Raw genomic sequence first — 24,067 nt, 5'->3', positions numbered from 1 at the left:
TTCCTGTTTAATTTATACCCTGTCATTTTAAAGGATACTGCTATTAGTAGAAAAGTAAGCTCTTTTTCTGATTTTGTTTCTCAATTATATTCTGTTCTTCTTTTACTTCTATTTTTCTAACAGAGATTCACTTGATTTATATTCTGGAATGCATATGGAAAATAATTCCCATCAAAATTACAACTTTCATTACATGAAACTTGGAATGAAGAAGAACCTTTGATACAATGGAAGAAGTATAATCAAACAATATGAAAAACCTGTGTTCAGATTCTGCCTTGCAAATTAATAGGCAAATGCCTACCCAAATTACTTGTGAATTTCAGTTACTTGAGCTATAAAACAGTAATATTAGCATCACCTCACACTGGTTGTATATATTAAAGGAAATAACATATGGAGTAGTGCTTAACTACTACACAAATGTGAATTTTTTAAATCTCAAGGATCTAAAATAGTTATATTTATGCTATTTTCTCTTTCTACAGATATATCTACTAAGACAGAAGACTTACTTTCATCATCTGAATCAAATCCAAAGAGTGTCTGACATTTCTTTTGTGCAAGATGAGCCTCAAGTGCTTCTGCATTACAGTAGGTGGTCAGGCATTTGCCACATCTTAATCTTTTCACTGATTTTTTATACACGTTATCTTGATCAGAACAGGCATCTACTCTATCAGTCAGAAATTTTCTGCGTTTTGGCATACTAAGATACCGTTCATCAAGGTAACTGGGAGGCAACGGTCTGACGTACGGTTTTGTTAAAATTAAGCCATATGAAGTATGTTCACTTGTCAAATTTGGTTTGGAAGGTGCCTGAGATACTGGCAAGGTATTGTGTTCTTGTGGTACAACACTGGGTAAAATGGAACCATTTTCTGTCCTGATTCTGTTTGTATCCATTTTCAAAGCAGGATTTGACGAAACTAAAGGTGTTTGCTCTACTTCACTGTGTCCATTGACTAAATCACTACTACTACAATTATTTTCAGAATTTGGCTCTATGTCAGGCATCTTTTGGTCTATCAAGCTTATATTTGAAACAGTGTCATCAGAACGTTCATTTCCATTCTGAACTAAACTGTCTGTTTTATCTTCCATACTTTCTATACATGTCTTTGGTTCTGTAGAATCTTTCCTTGATTTGCTAGTAGAAACTGGCAGACTAATAGTTTGTTTCTCATTACTAGATAAGTCTTTTTCCTGATGAATAGGATCCGAGTCTGTATGAACATCCCAAAGAATTGTTTCACTCAGTTGTGCAGATGATTCTGGTGTTTTACTTAAGTAGTGCTGAGCTTCATGTTCATATAGCAGAGGAAGATCTTCAAAAAGCTCATGGCATTCTGGGAAACTACACTGAGCTTGAAATATCCTGTGACTTTTTGTATGCTGGGCAAGCTGGAATGGCAGCTTAAATGACTCATTGCAATTAAAATGCAAACAAAAATACACATTTGGATAGCTATGTCTGTTAAGGTGGTCTATGAAATGCTGAGAATCTTCAAATTGCCTTTGACAATATTTGCATTTTCCTTTGCTCCACTTCATTACTGTTTGTCGCACATTTAAATCAGTTGGATGTACGGTCATTGCATGTTTATTTAGAAATCCAATTCTTTTAAATATTCGGACACAGCCAAGAGCAGGGCACTTAAAGTTTCCTTCTTGATCTGTGGCATATATGTCCTTTGGATGGCACACAATTCCATTGATTTTATGAATTATTGAAGTTTCTTGATTCAGGTCATAATCATCTTCTTCATAATCACCTTCTTCATCCTCTTCCTCCTCATAATCATCCCCATATTCAGGTAAAGGCTTCAAGACATTATTTAAAGAAGTATCAGGACTGCCATTTTCAATAACATTTTCAATAACATCTTCTGGTACACTTATGGGAATTTCAATGAATTCAGCCACATGCTCAGGGATGACTTCTTTGTTTCCTTCACTGGAAGAAGTAAGAGTCTCTACTGCCAAATCCTTACTATCAGAATTCCCATTTTCAAATGAAGTGGAAGAACAATTTATTTCTTCCAAAGCAGTGACTTCCTGATCATCCTGTTGAGCTGCAGCAATTTGCTGTCTCTGTATCTTCTTAACATGATTCTTTAAATGCTTCTGCATAAGTCCTCTGTTTCTAAATTTTCTACCACATATTACACATGCAAAACTGCCTTTTTTCTGATGAGCCTGGGCATGCCTTACAATGTGACCACCTAGGAATTCCTTGTTACATAACATACAACGATGCCTTGGGACATTGTGATCTACTCTGGAAGTATTAAGAGCTGTAAAGTTTTTCTTCGTATTAATTTGACCTTTAGGCTGCACTCCAGATGCATCATCAGGATCAGTCTCTCCAGTGCTCTGATCTGTAAGAGAGTCAAACGCTTCATCCAAACCTTGCTGTTCCACTGTCCTTTTTAAATTAACTGCATTATTTTCCAGTGTGCTTTCATTTAGAAATCTAACTGCTGATTTATCACTCAATAATGCTACACAGTTTTTCTTAATCATTACAAAGTTCCAAAATTCAGGGTCAAAAAATAATCCCTTTTTCAAAATTGGAAGTAATTCAAAACGAACACGATTTTGAACACTACTTGTGCCTTCATTATATTCTTCATCTGGACGTTTGTAAAGCTCTTCAACAGTACGATATGCTTCTAAGGAGCGCTCCAGAAAAAATATTGAGAGTGCACAAATCCTGAGGATCTCCAAATCATTTGGCAAAAAATGTGCAATTGTTTTATAAATCAGACATTTAGTTTTGGGGTCATCATGAAGGTCGAGTTGTAGAGCACAACCACATATTTCGACACAAATTTGCAAGCCTTCTTCTTCAACCTGTAAAAAGAAAAATATTAGTGCTACTTATTTTCCTCCAAAAAGATGGTTATACTAGTCCATCTTTAAAAAATACAACTCTTAAAATGAAAGCTAAATAAACATGGTATTCCAATGTGCAATTTTCCTTATTTAGTAGCCTTTGCTCTTTATAGACCTCTCTCTTTTTGTTTTTTACCTTGAGAATAATCTGGAATAGATGGCCTTTTAGCTTCTAATTTGTTTAATTTTCATGTTTGACAAGACCTACTACCCATAATACAAAATAGACTTATGGTGATTCATAAACTTATGGTGATTACGATTTCTTACAGTTCTAGACCCCCCACTTATTATTTTAGGTACAAATCTCATATTCTTTGAGAGAAGGGTCAAAATTACATGTATTTTAACAGATTTGTGAATTTTCCACATCAAGAAATAAACTAGGCTTAAACTGCCTATGGGAACTTTTATTATAATGCTATATGAAAAAATACTACTTATTTTGCTTATTAAGTAATGTTATTTATCGAAGTTGTCAACCCATCTTAGTTACAATAGTGTCTCTAGTGGTTTGGAATAATCTAAATGCTTATTTTGATTGGAAAAGACACCATAATAATGTCCTTAACATTATATATACATATACCTGTCATACTGCCTGCATATGGTATATTATAGATTACAGGGAGGACTACTACCTTGCTAGCTTCACGTTTCAAGTCTCTTACATGCTGTGTAACCCTGCAGAACTACTTACCATTCCCACAGGCAGACCTTAACTTTACATATCCTATTCTCACTTTATCCAGCTAGTAAATTCCTACTGATCCTCCTATTGATTCTCTGAGAATCGGTTCTACTCTGAAGGTCTCTGCCCTGAGGTACAGATAAAATTCCCCATTCTTTCCACCGAGAATAACTTATTTTTAAAAAACATTTCCTTTTTTTTTTTTTTTTTTTTGGCAACAGAGTTGCGCTCTGTCGCCAGGCGCCAGGCTGGAGTGCAGTGGCAGCAGTGTCGGCTCAGCGCAGCCTCCGCCTCCCGTGTTCAGGCAATTCTCCTGCCTCAGCCTCCTGAGTAGCTGGGATTACAGGCACGCGCCACCACGCCCAGCTACTTTTTTGTATTTTTAGTTGAGACGGGGTTTCATCTTGTTGACCAGGGTGGTCTCAATCAATTGACCTCGTAATCCACCCGCCTCAGCCTCCCAAAGTGCTGGGATTACAGGCGTGAGCCACCATGCCTGGCCACTTTTTATATCTCTCTCTGGTTAGCATAAAAGCTGGTACAGTAACGTCTGAATAAATGTTTGCAGAATGAGTGAAAATCAGACCTATTCCATTTACTTAGTTTCCTCCTATAAATCCATCATGTACAACTTGGAATCCTTTCTGAATTCCAACTTCTTATTTCGAAATGTCAATTATAATTAGACTTTACTACCTAGATTTTTCAGCTACAGCAAATTCAAAATCCATTCATTCAAAACAGAATTCCTTTTCTTTCTCCAAACTTCTGTCTACATCCTCTATCTTTTTTATTATTTTATTTTTTTTGAGACAGAGTCTTACACTATCATCCAGGCTGGAGTGTAGTGGCATGATATCGGCTCACTGCAACCTTTGCCTCCTGGGTTCAAGCAGTTCTCCTGCCTTAGCCTCCCAAGTAGCTAGGACTACAGCTGTGAGCCACCATGCACCTGGCTAATTTTTGTATTTTTAGTAGAGATGGGGTTTCACCATGTTGGCCAGACTGATCTCAAACTTCTGGCCTCAAGTGATCCGCCCACCTTGGCCTCCCAAAGTACTGGGATTACAGGCATGAGCCACTGCGCTCGGATTACATCCTCTGTCTTGGCTCATAAAATTATAATGTATACAGATGCTCAAGTTTAAAAATGTTAAAATTATCAAAAAAGAGAACAGGCTACTTCCTTACCTGAAATCTTTTGATGGTTCCAGGATATTTATGAATTGAAGCTTCAGTTTGTTCAATGAAATGCATGAATTGTAGCATTCACATCCCTTTAAGTATCTCCAACAACCACTCCTACCACACACAGTCTCTCCATTAGTCTCATCTCCCACCCACTTCCCCACATTTCTCTGCTACCCTTTGTCACCAGATGGATGTGAAAAACAAATAATAAAATGAAGAAAAAGTGCTCTGTAAACTATAAAAGTCTACACAAATGTTAGTACTATTCGCATGTCATTAAAACCTCAGCTTGAAGTATTTCTTCTGTGAACCCTTTTTAGATATGCCATCTATAATGTCTCCTGAGCTCACACAGTATTTATGACTCTTCACAGTACTGAGGCAATTTAATGATGTATTCCAACAAATGAAAGTCTTTTTAGTAGAGTATACACAGTTAAGCATCATATTTTAATACTTATTTCGTTTTTAAATTTTCCTTTTATAATATATTATTAGGTTTATCACACATGTGAAAATAAGAAAGCTCTGTGATGGCCGGCAAAACCTCACTTACATTGTAAACTTTCTATAATAATATATCTCAATTTTTGGTATAAATAAGAATCATGGTACAAAAATATGGATATATCTTTATTTTTTAAAATTAAGTTTTACAGGTGATTCTAATGCACATCAGGTGTTAAGACATGTTCTGTAGCATAGTTTTCCTTTTATGCTGGAAGGAGAGGTTAACTTTGAGAATGCATTTGAATGATAATTCACTATTTAATAAGCATACCATGAATGCAATTAGCAAAATAAATTAGAAACAAACAAACAAAAAAAGCCTCTGATAGAATGCTGCCAACTTTGTATTACGGGAATATGTCACTACATGATCATACATCTAATGAGTAATGTGATAATGAATGTAATAAATGCATAAATACGTAAAAAATTAAAATGTATTATTTAATAAACACCTCCTTATATACTTAAAAGTAACCAACATAAAGATTCAGTTTAATGGTGCTACCTAAAATGCAAAGTAGTTTTATCTTTATACTCAAAGTCCTAGTGATATTTTGGGGGAAAAACTAAAAGATCTGCAGGATCCACTTTCATGTCTACATGGCCTTAAAATCTTCCTTTCCTTCAATTTTAAAATCAAATAAATTTTATCAAAAGAGATTCAAGTTTCAGTAAACTGTTACTTAATTTAAAATTCAAGGGATAAATATATCCTATTTACCTCATCTTTAATGATTTTCATGAAAGGAAATATGACTCTCACATTAGTTGCTGTTCTTAAAAGCTGGTAGCACTGATCTACAAAAACTTGTTTTGAAGGATTAGATTTAAGCTGTAGTTTACTCCATATGAAAATCAACTCCCTGTAAATGAGAAAAAAAGAGAATTATCAAAAATGCAGTTGATTTAAATACAGACATTAGCTGTCTTTCCCTGATTCTATAACACCCTGGCTGGAATGTATATGAGCGTAAATATGTATTACATTCACCCCCAAGCTACTTCTGCTACCTATATGAGAGTAAAAGAAGTTGGGAGAGGAAGAAAGATCAGAAATTACAATGTACAGTGGTAAAGAATGAATTCCAACAATATGCTGGCATACCTAAGATGTCTCCATATTGGATCAAAACAGAAATTCTAATCCAAATGTACCAATACTGATGCTGCTTAAAAATAATAAACTTTGGCCTTTAATGAATATTTTACCTCTAAGTTTAGAAACCAATGTTGAAGACTTTCTATAAAGAAACAGTCCATATTTTTCAATTTACTAAGATATCAAATGTACTAAAGACTAAAACTGCAAGTATGTTATAGTATTGACTATAAAATAGTATGTTTCAGATTTTCTACTTTTAAACAGGCAGGCTATGGACCATTTGAACTGTTTCATAGGTAGATTCTGTTCTAAAATATGGCCACTGTTATTGATACATATATGATACACAAGGCTAGGAGCACTGGGTTTTGAGGCAAAGGCAAATCATGATAGACCTGATATATTTGGATGTCACACTTTAGCAAATTAGAATTCTTTAAAACGTCATAAAAGTGTACAAAGCATCATAAAGTATTAAAATAATGAAAATATTTTTTTTAAAGTGCCTTACTGAGCATATACTTTGAGTTCAGCATATACAGGTATTAAATCTAAGGACAGCTTGATTACCATCAGAAGGGTGCACATTGTCTACTTAGACAATACAGAAAACACAAAACAGAAAATGACAACAAGCAGCAAATGAGAAGTAAAACCAAAACCAAAATTCCACTTCCCTTTCACACTAGCTATTTATTAAGTTTCAGTCCACTAACTCCTTCTTTTTTGCACTCATACTCTTTTAGAACCCTCACGAGGTTTCATGGCTTCCTACCACATCTCTAGCTTTTACTGCTTTCCAGTTGTCATGCTTGGGTATTTCCATTTATATTGCTTTCCATTCCCTTAACCCACTCACAACTAGTCATATTCCTGCAAAATTGACCATTTGCTAGATCAGTCAGTGACAGTAAACATTCCCCTATCCTGGTCTGGTTCTAACCTGTTTATCTTGCAGGGTCTTACATTTCAAATATACTTTTGCTCTCATCTGTATCATTCTTTCTCAATGTTACCACTTTAGGTCCTTCAATTTTACAAACATATTTCTACAGTGGTTTCTAACGTGATCTGTTTTCAAGCCTCTCTGATCACATTTCATGTAGTGCCTATTCAATATGCTCTATAAAGTTAATAGCAATAGAAATGTGGGTTTTAGAGTTAGAAGGTTCAGGACGTTAATCTTAGGAACTCCTTACTCTCAAGCTAAACTGCTTCATTTATTCTCACTTTTGTTTATGCTGACTGCTGTAATTGGAAAGTACTTCATTCCTAAGTTGAGCTAATTTTTTTTTTTTGAGAGAAAGTCTCACTCTGTTGCCCAGGCTGTGGTGCAGTAGCTCGATCTCGGCTAACTGCAACCTTTGCCACCTGTGTTTAAGCGATTCTCCTGCCTCAGCCTCCTAAGTACCTGGGATTACAGGCTCCTGCCATCATGCCTGGCTAATTTTTATATTTTTAGTAGAGACAAGGTTTCATCATCTTGGCCAGGCTGGTCTTGAACTCCTGACCTCGTGATCCACCCACCTCAAGCTCCCAAAGTGCTGGGATTACAGGCATGAGCCACCAGGCTCAGCTTATCTTTGAAAGGCTCTATATCAAGTATCTCTTCAGGAAAGCCTTCATGAATACCCCAAAGTTAAGTGATACCTACTTCAGGAAAGATTTTATCCCTCTTACTGATTTCATGCCTATCATATGCCTCCTTGTTTATATTTTATAGGTCCTACCTATTTCCCTAACCATTAATATATTGTAAATATATACTGTGACACATTTTTTAGTCGATGCAGTGGCAAGAACATGAAATTGGAAATAAGAGAGACCTAAATCTCAATACAGCATTCTACACTAATTGGAGTGGCATACCCAGTTCAATGAGCCACCCTTTTCCAGGAAAAGCCCAAAACACAAAGGTAGAATACCAGTAGCCACATCTCCTATGTGACCCTCCTCTGCACTCCCCTTCAGATATTAATTCAGGGGTGAGAAAGTGATCCCCATCAGGCTAGTCAGAATCTCTGGGATGTTCTCAACTCTAAACTATTAAGCTTAGGGGTTGCTGATGTTCTTGCTGGTCTGCAGCAAGAGAGACTTAAGCCAAATGACAAAAAAGCAGATTTTGAAAAACATTAGCAATCTCAGTGTCCCTGGTAGCAGTTATCTTTGAGAACCACCTGTGGCCTTCCATGTAGCTTTCACGTAGCTCATCCTGCCTTTCATGTAGCTCATACTGCTGCACCCTAAACACTTTTTTCCTATACTGGTTAGGCACAGATGCTATCACTTACAAACTAACTAGTACAAATTCCAACTCCATTTCTTACTAGCTGTATAACTGTTATCTTTTATATAGTTTCCTTATACATAAAGGTTGGGATTATTCCTATTCAACATCTTTATTAAAATAATTAAGAGAGAGAATTGAAAAACTTAGGTAAAATGCCTGGCATATACTTCCCTAAATGCTGAAAGCATTTAAAATGTACATTGCAATATCCTAATCAGTTTCCCAAGAGAAGGCTATGTACATTGCAATATCCTAATAAGTTTGCCAAGACAGGATGGATCTTTGCTTTTGAGCAAGCAAAGCAGAAATCTCAGAATAGTGTTATGAAGCTCCATTTTGACTGAATTTGCAACATGGGACCTGAGGTTTTAGTTGTACAGTGGATTCTGAAGGAAAAAAAAAGAATTCTGAAAACCACTGATAGTCTTCTTTTAGAAGACCAAAAGAGCAGGTTTAGTGAAGCTTTTATACATTTTCCTTTATTCAGAGTGTACATTAGAAAACATAGCACTCATTCAGTGTTCAAGCACATTTCCCAGGTAACTGCTAATAAAAGACCCTATTAACTACTAATATTATGATTAAATTATATGCTGTCTGAGAAAAGACTATATAATGAGGTCAGTTACCCTTACAATGCAGATTTTTTTTTTCCAACTTGACCCATTTATTTTAAATAAGTTTAATATTGCAGAGGCTGGAAGACTGCCTAAGTCTGAATACTGGCTTCACTATTTACTAGCTGAATGGCTTGAACACAATATTTTCTCCATAAGCTTATTGGATTAAATGACATATGCATATATAAAGCAAAGACTATAGGAAGCATTCAGCAAATATTTGCAGCTGTTATTATTATTAATGACTGTGTAAGAGAAACGGGCTTAGCAACTTGTCCCACTGGCTTGGGATACAGCAAAACTGAATGTGGTTCTGTTCACACAGAGGGGAGATAAATGACAAGCTGACTATAGGTAAGGCCAGGATGAAACATACAGCACAGACTTTGGAAGCTGAAAAGAATCCTTTAATTGTCAAATTAAAGTAAAATTAACTTTTAGAAGGAAGAAAAGGGACCTTAACATTCAGAAATGTAGAAAAGAGGTAGAAGAAATAAGGGGGAGGCCGTCAGAACCACACTACTTAGAAAAGGAATGGCCAAAAAAAAGGCCGAAGACTCCTTTCTGGTTAGGCAGCTGGAGATACTGAGCTTCTATTCTTAGAAGGTATCTGTGGTCAGGAACCAGAGTATAGGCATTATAAAGGCATTATAGTATTTTTAAGGTTCTTCCCTAAAGAGTAGAAACTGGTTACCAAGAGAAGAAGGAAATAAAATGTATTTTTCTGTTTTTTTATGCGTATATACTTGATTCTAGTCATTTATGAGAGTATATTACAATGAAAGAATTAAAGATACCCTGTTTAAATAGTGTGATATAGCTAAGGACAGAAAACGTTCCTATTCTGTAGGAAAATATCCATTATAACTCATGACTTTTCAGTTTCCAAATAACCACATATCAAAAAATGATAATACTGCAAAAACTACAGTTATATGCAGTGTAACAACATTTCAGTGAACAGCAGACTGCATATACAACAATGGTCACATAAGATTATATTTTTACTATACTTTTTCTATATTTAGATATGTTTGCATAGACAAATACTTACCATTGTGTTATAATGGCCTACAGCATTCAGTACAGTAACACTGCCATACAGGTTTGTAGCCTAACAGCAATAGGCTATGTCATACAACCTAGATAAGCAGAAGGATATACCATCTAGGTTTGTACCTCTACAATCAGGTTTGTACCTCTACAGTAGTCACACGAGGAAATTGCCTATTGACATAGTGCTTAGAATATATCCACATCATTAAGTTATGCATAACTGTATATAAAGGTGTGTATGTCTTACCACTACCTCCTAATCTCTTTCTCTTTTTGAAATTCCAATTTACATGGTATAAATTAGAATAAAAATTAGCATAGTCAATCTAACTAAAAGTATATTGTAATCCACAGAAAACAAATTTACTTGTTTCTAGATCTAAGTCTGCTACTAACTAGCTACTTAACTCTTATCTCTGAGTTAGAAGATTTTAATCTTTAAAACAAGAAGAGATCCAGACACAGTGGCTCATGCCTGTAATCCCAGGATTTGGGGAGGCTGAGGAGGGCAGATTACTTCAGCCCAAGAAGTTCAAAACCAGCCTGAGCAAAATGGTGAAACCCTGTCTCCACAAAAAAATACAAAAATTAGCTGGGCATGGTGGTATACATCTATAGTCTCAGTTACCGTGGAGGCGGAAGCGGAAAATCACGTGCACCCAGCAAGGTGAGGTTGCAGTGAGCCGTGATTGCACCACTGTACTCTAGCCTGGGTGACAGAGTGAAACCCTGTCTCTCCCCTACCCCGCAAAAAAAAAAAAAGCCAAAAATGCTGAAGTATTATGATATGCAGCTATATGTTTTCAAGTTATTGTTTTAAGTATCTGAGATTTTAAAAAAGTGTTTATAGCCCATGATCATTTCAGATTATTATGTTTAGCAAATGAAACCTAGTTTTTTGTTAAGAATTAATGAAATAGCAAAGTGCTAAGAGAGTGTGTGTGTGTGTGTGTGTGTGTGTGTGTGTGTGTGTGTGTATGGGTGTATGGGTGTATTGGAGTTGAGGAAACAGAAGCTCTTAATAGCCCTTGAAGAGTGTTTTTATTTTAGGTACCTAAAATCACTCATACTACATTTTAAATTACATGATTGCTAGGGTAAACCTGCTGCTTCATATATCCTACTAGCAACTTTTAAATGTTTTAAAAACTCAGACTCCAAATTAAAATTTAATTTCAAACCATTGTTTCATTTTAGGACATCCCTTAAGCATTTACACTGTCAGTTCAGTGGTACATTATCTTTTCTTTTTAAAGTCTCTAGTTCTTAGAATCTACTATTGTTCCTTACACAATAAATTTTTTTAAAAAGTAGCTTGACATTTTCACACAATTTAAAAAATAAAGTCCACACTCTGCTAGGCAATTTTCTTTCTGTTACCCATCTTACCATTCCAGTCTCTTTATTACAAACACTTACCAGATACAGTACATATCCCCATTCTGGAGCTGTGGAATAAGAAAGGATTCACAGAGTTGCAAGGCTAACATAGTTTTGCCTTCTTTTTCAGCATTACAGATGATATCAATTCCACTCTTACAATCAGTTTTCAATAAATGCTGTAAGAGGAAAAAAGAAATCAGTTCATATCATTAAAAGTATCTAAGAAGCTAGTTGCAATAAATATTTAAACATTCAAAAGAAATTACTTAGATTTCTAGTTTTCTTCTACAATGATGACTTGCACAGAAATATTTTCATGGTTTCATTGTACAGCACCTACATTTTACAGTGACTACTTTTAATCTCATTAATGTCCACAACCTATAGGTACATACGATCCATTAGGAAAAGATTAACTACTTCACCTTAAGAAACAAAATAAACATGATCATTTTACCTCTAGTACTTTATTTTGCAAGATCATAATGCTTCTTGGGTTTTTTTTTTTTTTTTTTTTTTTTTTACTCCTGGCAAGCTATGAGCTTGTTGGCTTTTATTTGACCTCTTCTCCATCACATCAAAAGTGCAATGTGAATAATACTTATTAATGAGTATATTTTATTGATTTCATCATTTGTTAGTATCAGATTTTTCAACATGACCTTAAGTTATGGTGCCAAAAGAAAACACATCTAGATAATGTAATCCTTAAGTCTTTGGCATTACTGTAAAAGGAATTTAACAACAACAGTGGGCTACTATTTTTTTTTTTTTTTTTTTTTTTTTGGTAGGGTTAAAATGGTAATAGGCAAAAATAGTCTCAAACAATACCTCCCGGAATAGCTGATCTTCTACAGGTGACATAAACAGACATGTGAAGAGTGCTTGATGGAAGTATAAGTCTTTACTGATTTCTGGGTGATTTATACAAGATTTAATAAGAGCCATTGCTTCGGGTATGCGTTCACAAGCAATTAGGTATCTGGCACGTAGTTCAAAGAACAGTGGATTTTCAGAACTTAAATATTTGTTCACTATATTAAAAAGAAAACAGACTCTATTACTCTCAAGAAAAGATTCTCTCAAACTTTGTTCTTTGAAACTTTACCACTAAAATATGGTTTCTAATTAGATTTAACTAGTTAATGAAATAGCATTTTCCTTAGTAGGAGTTTATTTGTGAAAAGAATATTCAGTTATATGGTTGGAAAAAGGAAAATAAGAGTGACACCAAAACAGTGCTCAAGAAATATTTGTTGATTTCTTCTCAGTCTAAAAAGTAAATAACAAAAACAAAATTTTAAAAAGAAAAATATTTTCTTCTTTCAGTTCATTAGTATGTTAAAATAGTTTCCAAGTAACATGGGTCTATGATGTCTTTTTAGTCTAAGATTACATACTTTATCTTCTTACTGCTCAATATTTTCTTTAAAACTAAAAGGCTGAATCCTAATCTCACATTAAAACCATGTTAATTCACATTATAGATGTAATCTGAATTAATGAAAAAGTTGAATCACAAGAAAAATATATTTTATTTAAAGATAAAATTAATCCAAAAGTAGTGCCAAATAGGACTGCTTATTAATATACATTTATGTATCACTAAGGATGATTACTAATATTTTTACATAATTTTAAAATATATAAACACCATTAGCTACATAAATTTATTTAGACCTAACAACAACCTTATGATGGGTATTATGATACTAGCAAAGCTGAGTCTCAGAGAGGTCAAATGACTTGCCCAAGGACAAAGAATTAAGTGGCAGAGCAGGAACTGGAACCCATATTTGTATGATTTTGAATCCAGAAGTATTTTAATTACTTATATTTAATTAACAGCTTCTAAAATGCTTATGAATGTTTTATTTTGGCTTAAACATATGTGTTGTAATTCCATTTACAATATATGTTATACAAACGTTGATGTGTCTAGTTAATGCAGAGTTAACTTCAGTCTGGTCTTTAACCTAATGATCACCAACTAGAGAAAAGTCATCCATATAAATGAGGCTCTAGAGCAGCTTTTCCCAAAGTGTGAGGTGTGCTAGTACAGGTATCAAAGGAATACTTTTTATCTTAATGTAATTCCCAGCCTAAAAGGCCATCAGCCCTCAGACCAACCAACAACAGGTTTATTCTAGTTCTTATTTTAGTGAAGCCTAAATCTCCCTTAAAATCTCAAACTTTCTTCTCCCCTGTCCTCACTTCTCTTGAAGCTCTATCTTTATCTAGCTCCTTCCCACTCTGGGCACATGCAATCTCTTCAAAATTTCCTCCAGTCTGTCACCCTTGCTTTTCCTATATTTGACTCTTCATACTTCTTCAGTAACCTAACTCTTCTTCCTCAGCTCCAACTCTCTCCCTTTTCAGGTTTGTGTGTTTTTTTTAAATTCCTTTCCAAGATCCACACGTCGAACACCAGTGTCCTTTTTATCCCTTCGGTTCTTCATAACACTGTCACATGTACCTTCACCCCACCCTCCTAGTCTTGTCCCATCTCCCATTCCATCACAGGTCCTCCTCTACTCAACTGCATTCACAACCCACCCTAACCCCTAAACTTGTGACTCATGGAAATAACCTGCTCAACAGAGGATGTGGTAGGACGTTTCTTTCTCACCAAACCAAGGTCTAACTGTTTCCAGGGTTGGGAGTTCTTGTTTTTTCCTCCTGGCTGTCTCATAACTGAACTCCATAGGCTCTCTCCACACTTTTAAATGTTTGCCACACTTCTATGATTATTCACTATTGCTGAGCTTACATTCTACAGTTTTGGTGATCCAGAATGTTCTGGGGGTTCAGGACTAATATGGGGAACATGTTTATAAAGAATTAACTAAAAGCAGTTGACAAAGCCTCCTGCCTTAAAAGCAAATCTTGGCCTACAAAGGACCACTGTTAAATCAGATTGGACAGGAGTTGATACCAAAGAAATATGCAGGTAGTAAGGGTATGAGACAAAACTTCGAATGCATAAAGTTTGGGAAATACTGCTCTAGAGTATTTGGCATTCAAATGTATTCACTCAGTCACTTATTCACTCATACATTCATCATGTGATCATTCATTCAATCAGCAAATTAAGCATCTACTCTATACCAGGCACTGGGCTAGCTATAGGATATGTAATAGTAGTGACAAAAATTCAGAGTTCCAGCCCTCATGGAGTTTCCTGTGTAAGGGAAGGGAGATTCCATGTGCTTTCATGAAAAGCAGAGTTTTTTTTTTCTTAAAGAAAAAGATGTTCCTGCTTAAACAGATTTTAATAATATAACTAAAGTGACAAAATATACTCTTTTTAAATAAATAACATCTAGTAGATGTGTTACCACTCAGAATTTCCATTACGAGAAATAAATGTACCAAACCTGGTGTCAGAATATTCACTTGGGGCCAGGTTAGAAAAACAAACACTTTTCATGTGAAAATACATCACTCCATTATTCAGTATTATAAAATGAAGAAAAATAACTATTACTGCTCTAGTTAGTAAATGAAAGTGTATTTGCTTCTCACAAATGTTGGTTTGATTTTGAATCTCCTGAAGTACCTATCTCCTGAGATGCTGGCTGAGCTTTAAGGACAGCTTGCAACACTGGATCTTCCCATGGGCCACCATCTCTAATGATTCGAGTCACCAGTTCCAGATTCACATTTCCATATCTGCGGAGGTGATTCTGGCATTCCTAGGAGAGAAAAATTATTTTGGCTCTGTGAATTTAAAGGGGTTAAAAACTAAACTTGATCATTATTGTCAATAAAATGACTGATGGCCAGCTATTAAATTATAAGAGAGAAAGGGTTACTATTGTAACTTAAGTAGGGTGTCAAAACCCCATGAACACAAATAGGCTTTAATGCCAAAGGTTATACAGTATGCATATAACTGGATTTAGAAAATCCCATTAAAACAGGGATGATGTGTAACCTAAGGGAAAAACCTAAAGGATACATCATTTCTAGGAAAAGAACTAGGTTGCAAAAAACTGAAACTTAAATGTTCAGTTAAATTTATATAAAGGCGCATAAAGTTCCTCTTAATAATGGCAGGCAAGAGCCTGACAAGAAAGAAAGAGGGTGGGGCAGAGGGTGTGGGGTGCCTTCTAAATGTAGTCTCTGGTTGGCAGGTAGACAAAAGTCTCCTGTCCTGATCCCAAACATATAATCTGAGTTGTGGCAGCAGGCTGGAAGGTGGAGATTCTATTTCCCTTTATGGGATAATTAGATTTGCATTTTGGGGATAAAGAAATGATAGGTTAAATAAGTAAATCTGACCTATAAATAAGGAAATCCAACCTCTACTTTGCTTTAGATTTAAGATAAAGATATACTGGTAAATTGGGCAATAGCTGTGAATTTATCCATACATTTCCTGGGTTTTTTAAAAAAGATACTTGAAATGTATTTCAGAGAATATGCTTGGACTTGTCATTAATTTACTGAATTTATAAATTTCATTTAGTAGATTTAGACTTACAAGATTTGTTTAGTTTGATTATGCTTTTTGATTCATTATATACTTTGTTAGGTTTTTTTTTTTTTTTTGAGTTGGAGTCTCGCTCTGTCCCCCAGGCTGGAGTGCAGTAGAGCAATCTCAGCTCACTGCAACCTCTGCCTCCTGGATTCAAGCAATTTTCCTGTCACAGCCTCCCGAGTAGCTGGGACAAAAGGGACATGCCACCACACCTGGCAATTTTTTTGTATTTTTTGTAGTGATGGGGTTTCATCATGTTAGCCAGGATGGTCTAGATTTCCTGACCTTGTGATCCACCCACCTCAGCCTCCCAAAGTGCTGGGATTACAGACGCGAGCCATCACGCCCAGCCAAGGTATTGTTTTTTAAAATGGTTCAGAGAATTTAATTTGACAATTTTAAAAGATTAACTGAATATCTAGTAAAAGTATTATTTTTAAAAATGTACAAATAAAGCTTAAAGCCTTAAGAAAAAAACTAGATGTAGAAACTGGCAATGTTAAAAAAAAAAAAAAGCTATTAATTGTACATCAATCGAAACACAACCAATTACCAGAATTTAATTTTGTGCTCACAAAATCTCTCAGATATTAAAAACTTAGTAGAATTTATAAAGCAAAACTTCAGAATTTAAAAAACATATCTTCACAAATGTTACTTATTAGATGAATCAGGGCTACATATATTCAAAGTGGCTACAAACACTTGGCTTTTATTAAACTGTCCTATTCGTTCATTATTTGCTGAGATTATAAAGTGATTTCTACATGCCACATTGCATTCCTGGTTAAAATATACAAAAGGTTTTACTTGTTTTTTTTTTGTTTGTTTTCTTTTTGAGACGGAGTTTCACTCTTGTTGCCCAGGCTGGAGTGCAATGGCGCGATCTCGGCTCACCGCAACCTCCGCCTCCTGGGTTCAAGCAATTCTCCTGCCTCAGCCTCCTGAGTAGCTGGAATTACAGGCACGTGCCACCACGCCCAGCTAATTTTTTTGTATTTTTAGTAGAGACGGGGTTTCACCATGTTGACCAGGATGGTCTCGATCTCTTGACCTCGTGATCCACCCAACTCGGCCTCCCAAAGTGTTGGGATTACAGGCTTGAGCCACCGCACCCAGCCATGGTTTTACTTGTTTTATAAGAGAACAAAATAGTAGAAGAAATCAAGTTTTAAGATAAAGAATCATTCAGTCAAATAAGTCAAAACATCATTTATAGTCAAACATTATGAAAATAAATATCTTCTAAAAGTTATTTAAGGTTGGTCCCAAATTAAGCAATCAAGCAAACAAAAATCCTACATAATGGGCAAGTTACTTAACCTCTCTGTGCTCTATCAGTCATTTCCTTTACAAAATGGATACTAAAACACCTACTTCATAGGATTGTTGTGAGGATGAAGTAATATTATACAGTATGGGAAAGTGCTTGAGACAGTGCCTAGTAGTAAGCACTCAAAAGAGCACCATAGAGTAAGCACTATTATTTCTTCTAGTATTTTTTAAATAGTTTGAATAAATATTTTATTTTAGGATATCTAATTTCCTTGGCATGAAATTAATTTCTGCATGTCCACATGTCAGCATGTTAAGAGCATTCATTAAACATAAGGTAAATATAAAGGTATTGATCAGCCATGAATTTAACATACATGGAACATTGTAATGATTTTTGGCAACAGCTTTATGGGTAAAAACAATGATCAACTGAAACCTCCCAAGGTAAGCAAGGTAGCAAGCTCCCAAATTACTCTAGACATACAGATTACTGCCCCAAAAATTCAACTAATGTAAGCTAGCTTTTGGTCCAATCAAAGCAAAAGACCGTTCTACATAACTGGACTGAACCCATCAGCAGTTTTTCATCACATGAAGGTCTTACTTTAATCTCAACTATAAGGACTTCTGGACTTACCTACCTACTCATTCACCTATTACACATCATGAATTCTTTTCTCCAGCCTGATCTCTTCAATATCTCCAAAATTCACCATGTCTTTTCTTACCTATGCCATTTCTCATGTCATTCTCTTACAACTTCCATAAGCCTATCTAAATCCTATCTTTCCATAAACCCACTTTCCCCAAGAAACTTCCACTAGCTACCTTAATCCATAATAAACTTAATTGCTTCTCCTGCTATACTGAAAATTTGTACTAGGCCACTCTTCTGTACATTATTGTGTTAAGAGGAAGGCCTTGCATTACTATCTTAAGTGTTGATATCTTACTTTTTAAACCAAGACAGGAAAGGAAAAGTGTGCCAGAGAAGATACATCCTCAATAATAAATAACCTTTTAATCAAAATAGGGTTGTATGGAAATCTGTGTAAATGGAAGCACTATGGAATCTGAATGAAATGAAAATTCCAGAGTAAAGCTACAGAACGCCACCCATCCAATTCACTCATAAGCAAGTCACTACAGCAAATTAAGACAAAAATGTAAAGGATCTTCAATATGGTTAATATAATAAAAATATAATCTTCAAAATACAGTAGTCTTTATAATACTTTGAAATGAGAATAATCATAAATCTTATATTTTCATTGGTTATCTCATAGAAAAGCAGTTCATAAAGTTATAAAATTTAAGGATGTTATACATTTTCTTTTACAAAAAAGCAATCATGTTTAATTTGCCTTTTTTTTTTTTCTGAGAGGGAGTCTTGCTCTGTCTCCCAGGCTGGAGTGCAGTGGTGCAACCTCAGCTCACTGCAACCACCACCTCCCAAGTTCAAGTGATTCTCCTGCCTCAGCCTCCCGAGTAGCTGAGACTATAGGTATGTGCCACCATGCATTTTTTTTTTTTTTTGTATTTTTAGTAGAGATGGGGTTTCACCCTGTTAGCCAGGATAGTCTCAATCTCCAATCCTGTGATCTGCTCACCTCAGTCTCCCACAGTGCTGGGATTACAGGTGTGAGCCACCATGCCCAGCCAATTTGCCATTCTTTTTTATGGTTAAGTTCCTGAGGAATATTTACCTGATAATTTCAAAAATTTATCATTCTGAGTTTGCCCCTATAAAATAAAGGGGACAGTTATAAAAATGAAAAAAAGTTACTATTTTTCAAAAGAAAGTTCTTACAAAGAAAATAATTTAAAATGAATGTTTAGAATTTGGAAGTGTTTGCATTATGATTGCTGTTGCCAAAAATCACTGTGTCACCTATAATACTTCTCTATTATGCCATTAAAAAACTAATTTTCTGTTGAAATAATTTTCAACTGAAGCATTTTAATGACTTTTGAATTCATTGTTAAAAGTGGTTAGTATTAAAGAAAACAGACTGACTTTAGGAATACAAATTTGGTAGTCAAATTTCACTTTTGCATAATTAACAGAAGACATTTTAAACTAAGCATGATGATTCAGAAAAGAAAATTTTCTTTTTTATTTTGTTCATCTTTGGTTTCTTTTTATTTATTTATTTTCTATTTTACTCTAAGTTCTGGTAAACATGTGCTGAACATGCAGGTTTGTTACATAGGTATACATGTGCCATAGTGGTTTGCTGCACCCATCAACCCATCACCTAGGTTTTAGGCCCCACGCGTATTACTTATTTGTCCTAATGCCCAGAAAAGAAAATTTTCTATCAAAAGTATCCTTTTAACTCATGACCAAACATCAAAGTAAACTGAAGCTAAAACTGAATTACTGTATCACTGTGATATAATAATTTTTGAAAATTTTTCAAATATATGGCATAATCACACTACTGTCACTTTATACTCTTGAATTTAAAACATTATTTTAGTTTTATCCTTTTTAAGTGTACTTATAGTATGAGTACATGTGCATAAGTAACATATACATAAAGGGGATATGTGCTCAAACTGTATTTTAAAAACTGTATACTATATCAGAAGTCTGGAGATTCCTGGTCTTAGGTATTATTTGTTTTTATATTTGTGTTTGGTGCTGAATATAAAACTCATCTTTGTCTTCCACTGATTATCATGTCAGTTTTCTTCACCATCTCCTCATTTGCTTCTTCCTTGCCATTTCTACAATTACCACTCGATCACCAAACTAAAGTTTCTTCATCCCTCCCCGTTGCTAATAAGGCAGTCTTCAGGTTTTAAAATCTTTGACTATGAAGCTCTCAAGAGAGCAGTATAAATAAAACATTTATTTAAACCTGTTCTTTCACCATATATATTACTGTAAACATATGAGCATATCATTATTTATAATAGATTAGGGAATATGGCCTGGAAAGAATTACAATAGCTGGGTTTAAAGTTAAGACTTAGGCCCTCATTCTGTTTCTATCAACCTCAACTCTGTTGGGGCTTAATTTCAGATATGTAAAATAAGGGAATTGGATAAAAAAATTTTAAGATGACTCTGTCTCAAAAATATAAAAATGTGTGAATGCTTATAAGTTACAATATTTGATTTTAAAAAATAAGTAGAATTATGTACTCATTGAACTATTTAAGGATATCCTTTTTGGGACTTTTAAAACATGAATATTTAAAATATTAATAATGATTCCTTATTTAATAAACTTGATAAAAAGTAACACATGTGCATGCTACTTTAATTAGCAGTTTTATCTGAAGAGGAAGCCAATCATAACTATAGTAAAACCATCAACTAAAAGCAGTTATTTTTCAAAATTAGTTGGTAGTTACAATGTAATGGAAATACAACCCTATCATTAGCATTTTAAAATAAGTAATGAATTAATATGGCTACCATCTTTTTTTTTTCTTTTTTTTTTTTTTTTTGAGACGGAGTTTCGCTCTTGTTACCCAGGCTGGAGTGCAATGGCGCGATCTCGGCTCACCGCAACCTCCGCCTCCTGGGTTCGGGCAATTGTCCTGCCTCAGCCTCCTGAGTAGCTGGGATTACAGGCATGCACCACCATGCCCCGCTAATTTTTTGTATTTTTAGTAGAGACGGGGTTTCACCATGTTGACCAGGATGGTCTCGATCTCTTAACCTCGTGATCCACCCACCTCGGCCTCCCAAAGTGCTGGGATTACAGGTGTGAGCCACTGCACCCGGCCCATATGGCTACCATCTTAATTGTCACTGTTCCAACTACTGTCATCATCCTAACCTGTACTGCATAAGCCCTGAAGCAGAATTAAGGTGGATGCAAGATTTTTTGAGCAAAAGTTCGCATACAAAGAAATAAATATAAAACTTGATCTAGCAGAAAGAATATTGGAGTCAGTCCAGAGAACAGGTCACAGTACTGCCTAAGCTACAACTAACTGCCTAGGCTAGTCACTTAGTCTCCCATAATTGTTGTTTAATGGATTAATGAATGAATCTCTCTGGTACTTAGTTTCATCACTTATTTAAAAATGAGATTGAACTTAATGCCCTTTGCAGTTCCTTATAGCTTCCATTTTCTATATTTTATCTGGAAAAATATAAATTGTTTCAAGCACTAATTGCTGAAAGGTCTAGCTGTTATGTATTAGGACACTCGACATGATCTTTCAGTGAATAATGAATGTTTCAATGATGTGTTCTCAGAGCTAGTTTTGAAGTGTTAATCCTAACACTGATTTTTAAAAGCAGTTACATGCCTACTCTTGACAATACTAGAATGCAAGATGCTCACATTCTTTGTTTATGGTTGGATGTACCCTCTCCTGAAATGACCGTCTTATGTCATTATTCCCATGTCAGGGTATACTGGCCTTTCCTGAAATGTATACAATTTGTTGACACTGACAGTCCTATCTTTTGGAAGCTTGCTCTTGATCCCTTTGGCTTAACTGTCTCAAGTTTATTTATTACAAATTTTATGTTTGAAATAACTCTGTCTCTTGTTCCTCTTCAAGACAATTATACAAGTTCAACAGCTGAACTGAAGTAAGGTTTTTTTTTTCTCAAACAGAAGATTATTTTGAAAAAACACAAAGTGAAAATCTTTTTGAGGTAGTGATATATAAGAATTATTAAACAGGATTAACCATTTCAAATAGATAAAAGCCAATGGCAAAACTTCAAAGCTTTACCCATTGCTACCCAAAAGTTATGTAAGAAATACAATCATCATGAAGTGATTTCAGAATCTGAAACTTTAACAGTCCTTCCCTCCTCTCCCAATGCTAAATGTATGGCACATTTATCAAATATGTTTCTTTCATAGATAGTGAAATATTTTCCCTTACACTTTTTCTCACAGTTGAGTATATTTCAACTTTCATCTTTTCTGCATATTGTCAAAGTAGACTCTACAAGTAAATGTTTGATGTTTTCATCCCACCAATACATTTACTGATTAATCCTCCATCTGACTTTACAAGGTGGTAATAAATGGACTATGAAATAAACGGTTTTAGACAATACACTTATTGTGTGTGTGTGTGTGTGTGTGTGTGTGTGTGTGTGTTACAGGAGGTACCGTTTTATACAAACTGGTTAAGGAAGGATGTTAGTTTTTCTTTAAAAAAATTAACCTAATTTTCTAAAAAAAAGAAAAAAAAAATCCACCACTGTGGATATATACATGCATTCCTATTTCTGGCTTTTAGGAATTCTCCCATTCACCTACTCTAAATTGAAACTTGCCAACCAACAATTCCATTGATGTACACAATGGCCCCTATTGCTCCAATCTATTTTATTTCTAATTGACAAGTAAGAATTGTATATATTAGCCAGGTGTGGTGGCTCACACCTATAATCCCAGCACTTTGGGAGGCAGAGGCGGGTGGATCGCCTGAGGTCAGGAGCTTGAGACCAGCCTGACCAACGTGGAGAGACCCCGTCTCTACTAAAAATACAAAATTAGTTGGGCATGGTGGCATATGTCTGTAATCCCAGCTACTCAGAAGGCTGAGGCAGGAGAATTGCTTGAACCCAGGAGGTGGTGGTTGTGGTGAGCAGAGATCGCACCATTGCACTCTAGCCTGGGCAACAAGGGCAAAAACTCTGTCTCAAAAAAAAAAAAAAAAAAAAAAAAAAAAGAATTGTATATATTTAGAGTGTACAATGTGATGTTTTGATATATGTATACACTGTAAAATAATTACCACAACCAAGCTAATTAACATATTCATCACCTCACATACTTATTTTTTTGTAATGCAAACATTTAACATTTATATCTAGAGTAGTTTTCAAGTGTACAATACATTATTATTAACCATAATAATCATAGGTATAATAGATTCCCAGAATTTATTCATCCGGTCTAACTGAAACTTTGTACTCTTTGACCAATCTCTCTCCATCCACTGCCACCTGCAGCCCTTGGTAACCACCATTCTACTCTTGCTTCTGTGAGTTCAACATTTTTACACTCTACATGTAAGTGAGATCATACAGTATTTGTCTTTCTGCACTTGGATTATTTCACTTAGCATAATATTCTACAGCTTCATTCATGTTGTTGTAAATGACAAGATTGCCTTCTTTAAGATGAAACAGTATTTCACTGTGTGTGTGTGTGTGTGTGTGTGTGTGTGTGTGTGTGTGTACATATCTCATACCATATTTTTAAATATCCATTCATTTATTGATGGACACAGATTGATTCCAATGCTGCAGTAAACACAGAAATGCAGGTATCTCTTTGACATAATGATTTCCTCTGTTTTTAATATATACCCAGTAGTGGGATTGCTGGATTATATGGTAGCTCTACTTCTAGTTTTTTTGAAGAAACTCCATACTATTTTCCATAATAGCTTTACTAACTTACATTCTCATCAACAGGGTAGAAAAGTTCCCTTTTCTCTACATCCTCACCAACACTTGTTATATCTTCTGTTTTTTTGTAACAGCCATTCTAACAGGTGTGAGATGATATCTCACTGTAGTTTTTATTTGATTTTTTTCTGATGATTAGTAATGTGGAGGATT

At 35.0% G+C, this 24,067-nt stretch overlaps 1 protein-coding gene and 1 long non-coding RNA gene across 5 annotated transcripts in view; one reads left to right on the top strand and one right to left on the bottom strand.

The window, feature by feature from the left end:
- Nucleotides 1–23,188, top strand: part of LOC141581966 (uncharacterized) — a 31,373-nt gene extending 8,185 nt beyond the window's left edge. The window contains exon 3 of the long non-coding RNA XR_012514790.1: nt 489–23,188. This is a non-coding gene — a long non-coding RNA (uncharacterized LOC141581966). The remainder of the gene's footprint in view (nt 1–488) is intronic.
- The window catches only part of ZNF654 (zinc finger protein 654), a 90,061-nt gene that overhangs the window by 3,069 nt on the left and 62,925 nt on the right, over nt 1–24,067 (bottom strand). The window contains exons 4-8 of one of the 4 annotated variants that reach the window (XM_010338907.3): nt 15,304–15,439; nt 12,576–12,778; nt 11,781–11,920; nt 6,015–6,156; nt 516–2,856 (exon numbers count right to left, since the gene is read on the bottom strand). In XM_010338907.3, coding sequence (XP_010337209.2) covers nt 516–2,856; nt 6,015–6,156; nt 11,781–11,920; nt 12,576–12,778; nt 15,304–15,439 — 2,962 coding nt within the window. Of the gene's footprint in view, nt 1–341; nt 2,857–6,014; nt 6,157–11,780; nt 11,921–12,575; nt 12,779–15,303; nt 15,440–24,067 lie in introns of those variants that run through there. The other 3 variants (XM_074389159.1, XM_074389161.1, XM_074389160.1) reach the window with 3 other exon arrangements.

This window comes from Saimiri boliviensis, chromosome 18 (assembly GCF_048565385.1).
Source record: "Saimiri boliviensis isolate mSaiBol1 chromosome 18, mSaiBol1.pri, whole genome shotgun sequence".
Taxonomy (NCBI): domain Eukaryota; kingdom Metazoa; phylum Chordata; class Mammalia; order Primates; family Cebidae; genus Saimiri; species Saimiri boliviensis.
Note: the sequence above shows the minus strand (reverse complement) of the source record. Positions and strands in the feature narration are given on the sequence as shown.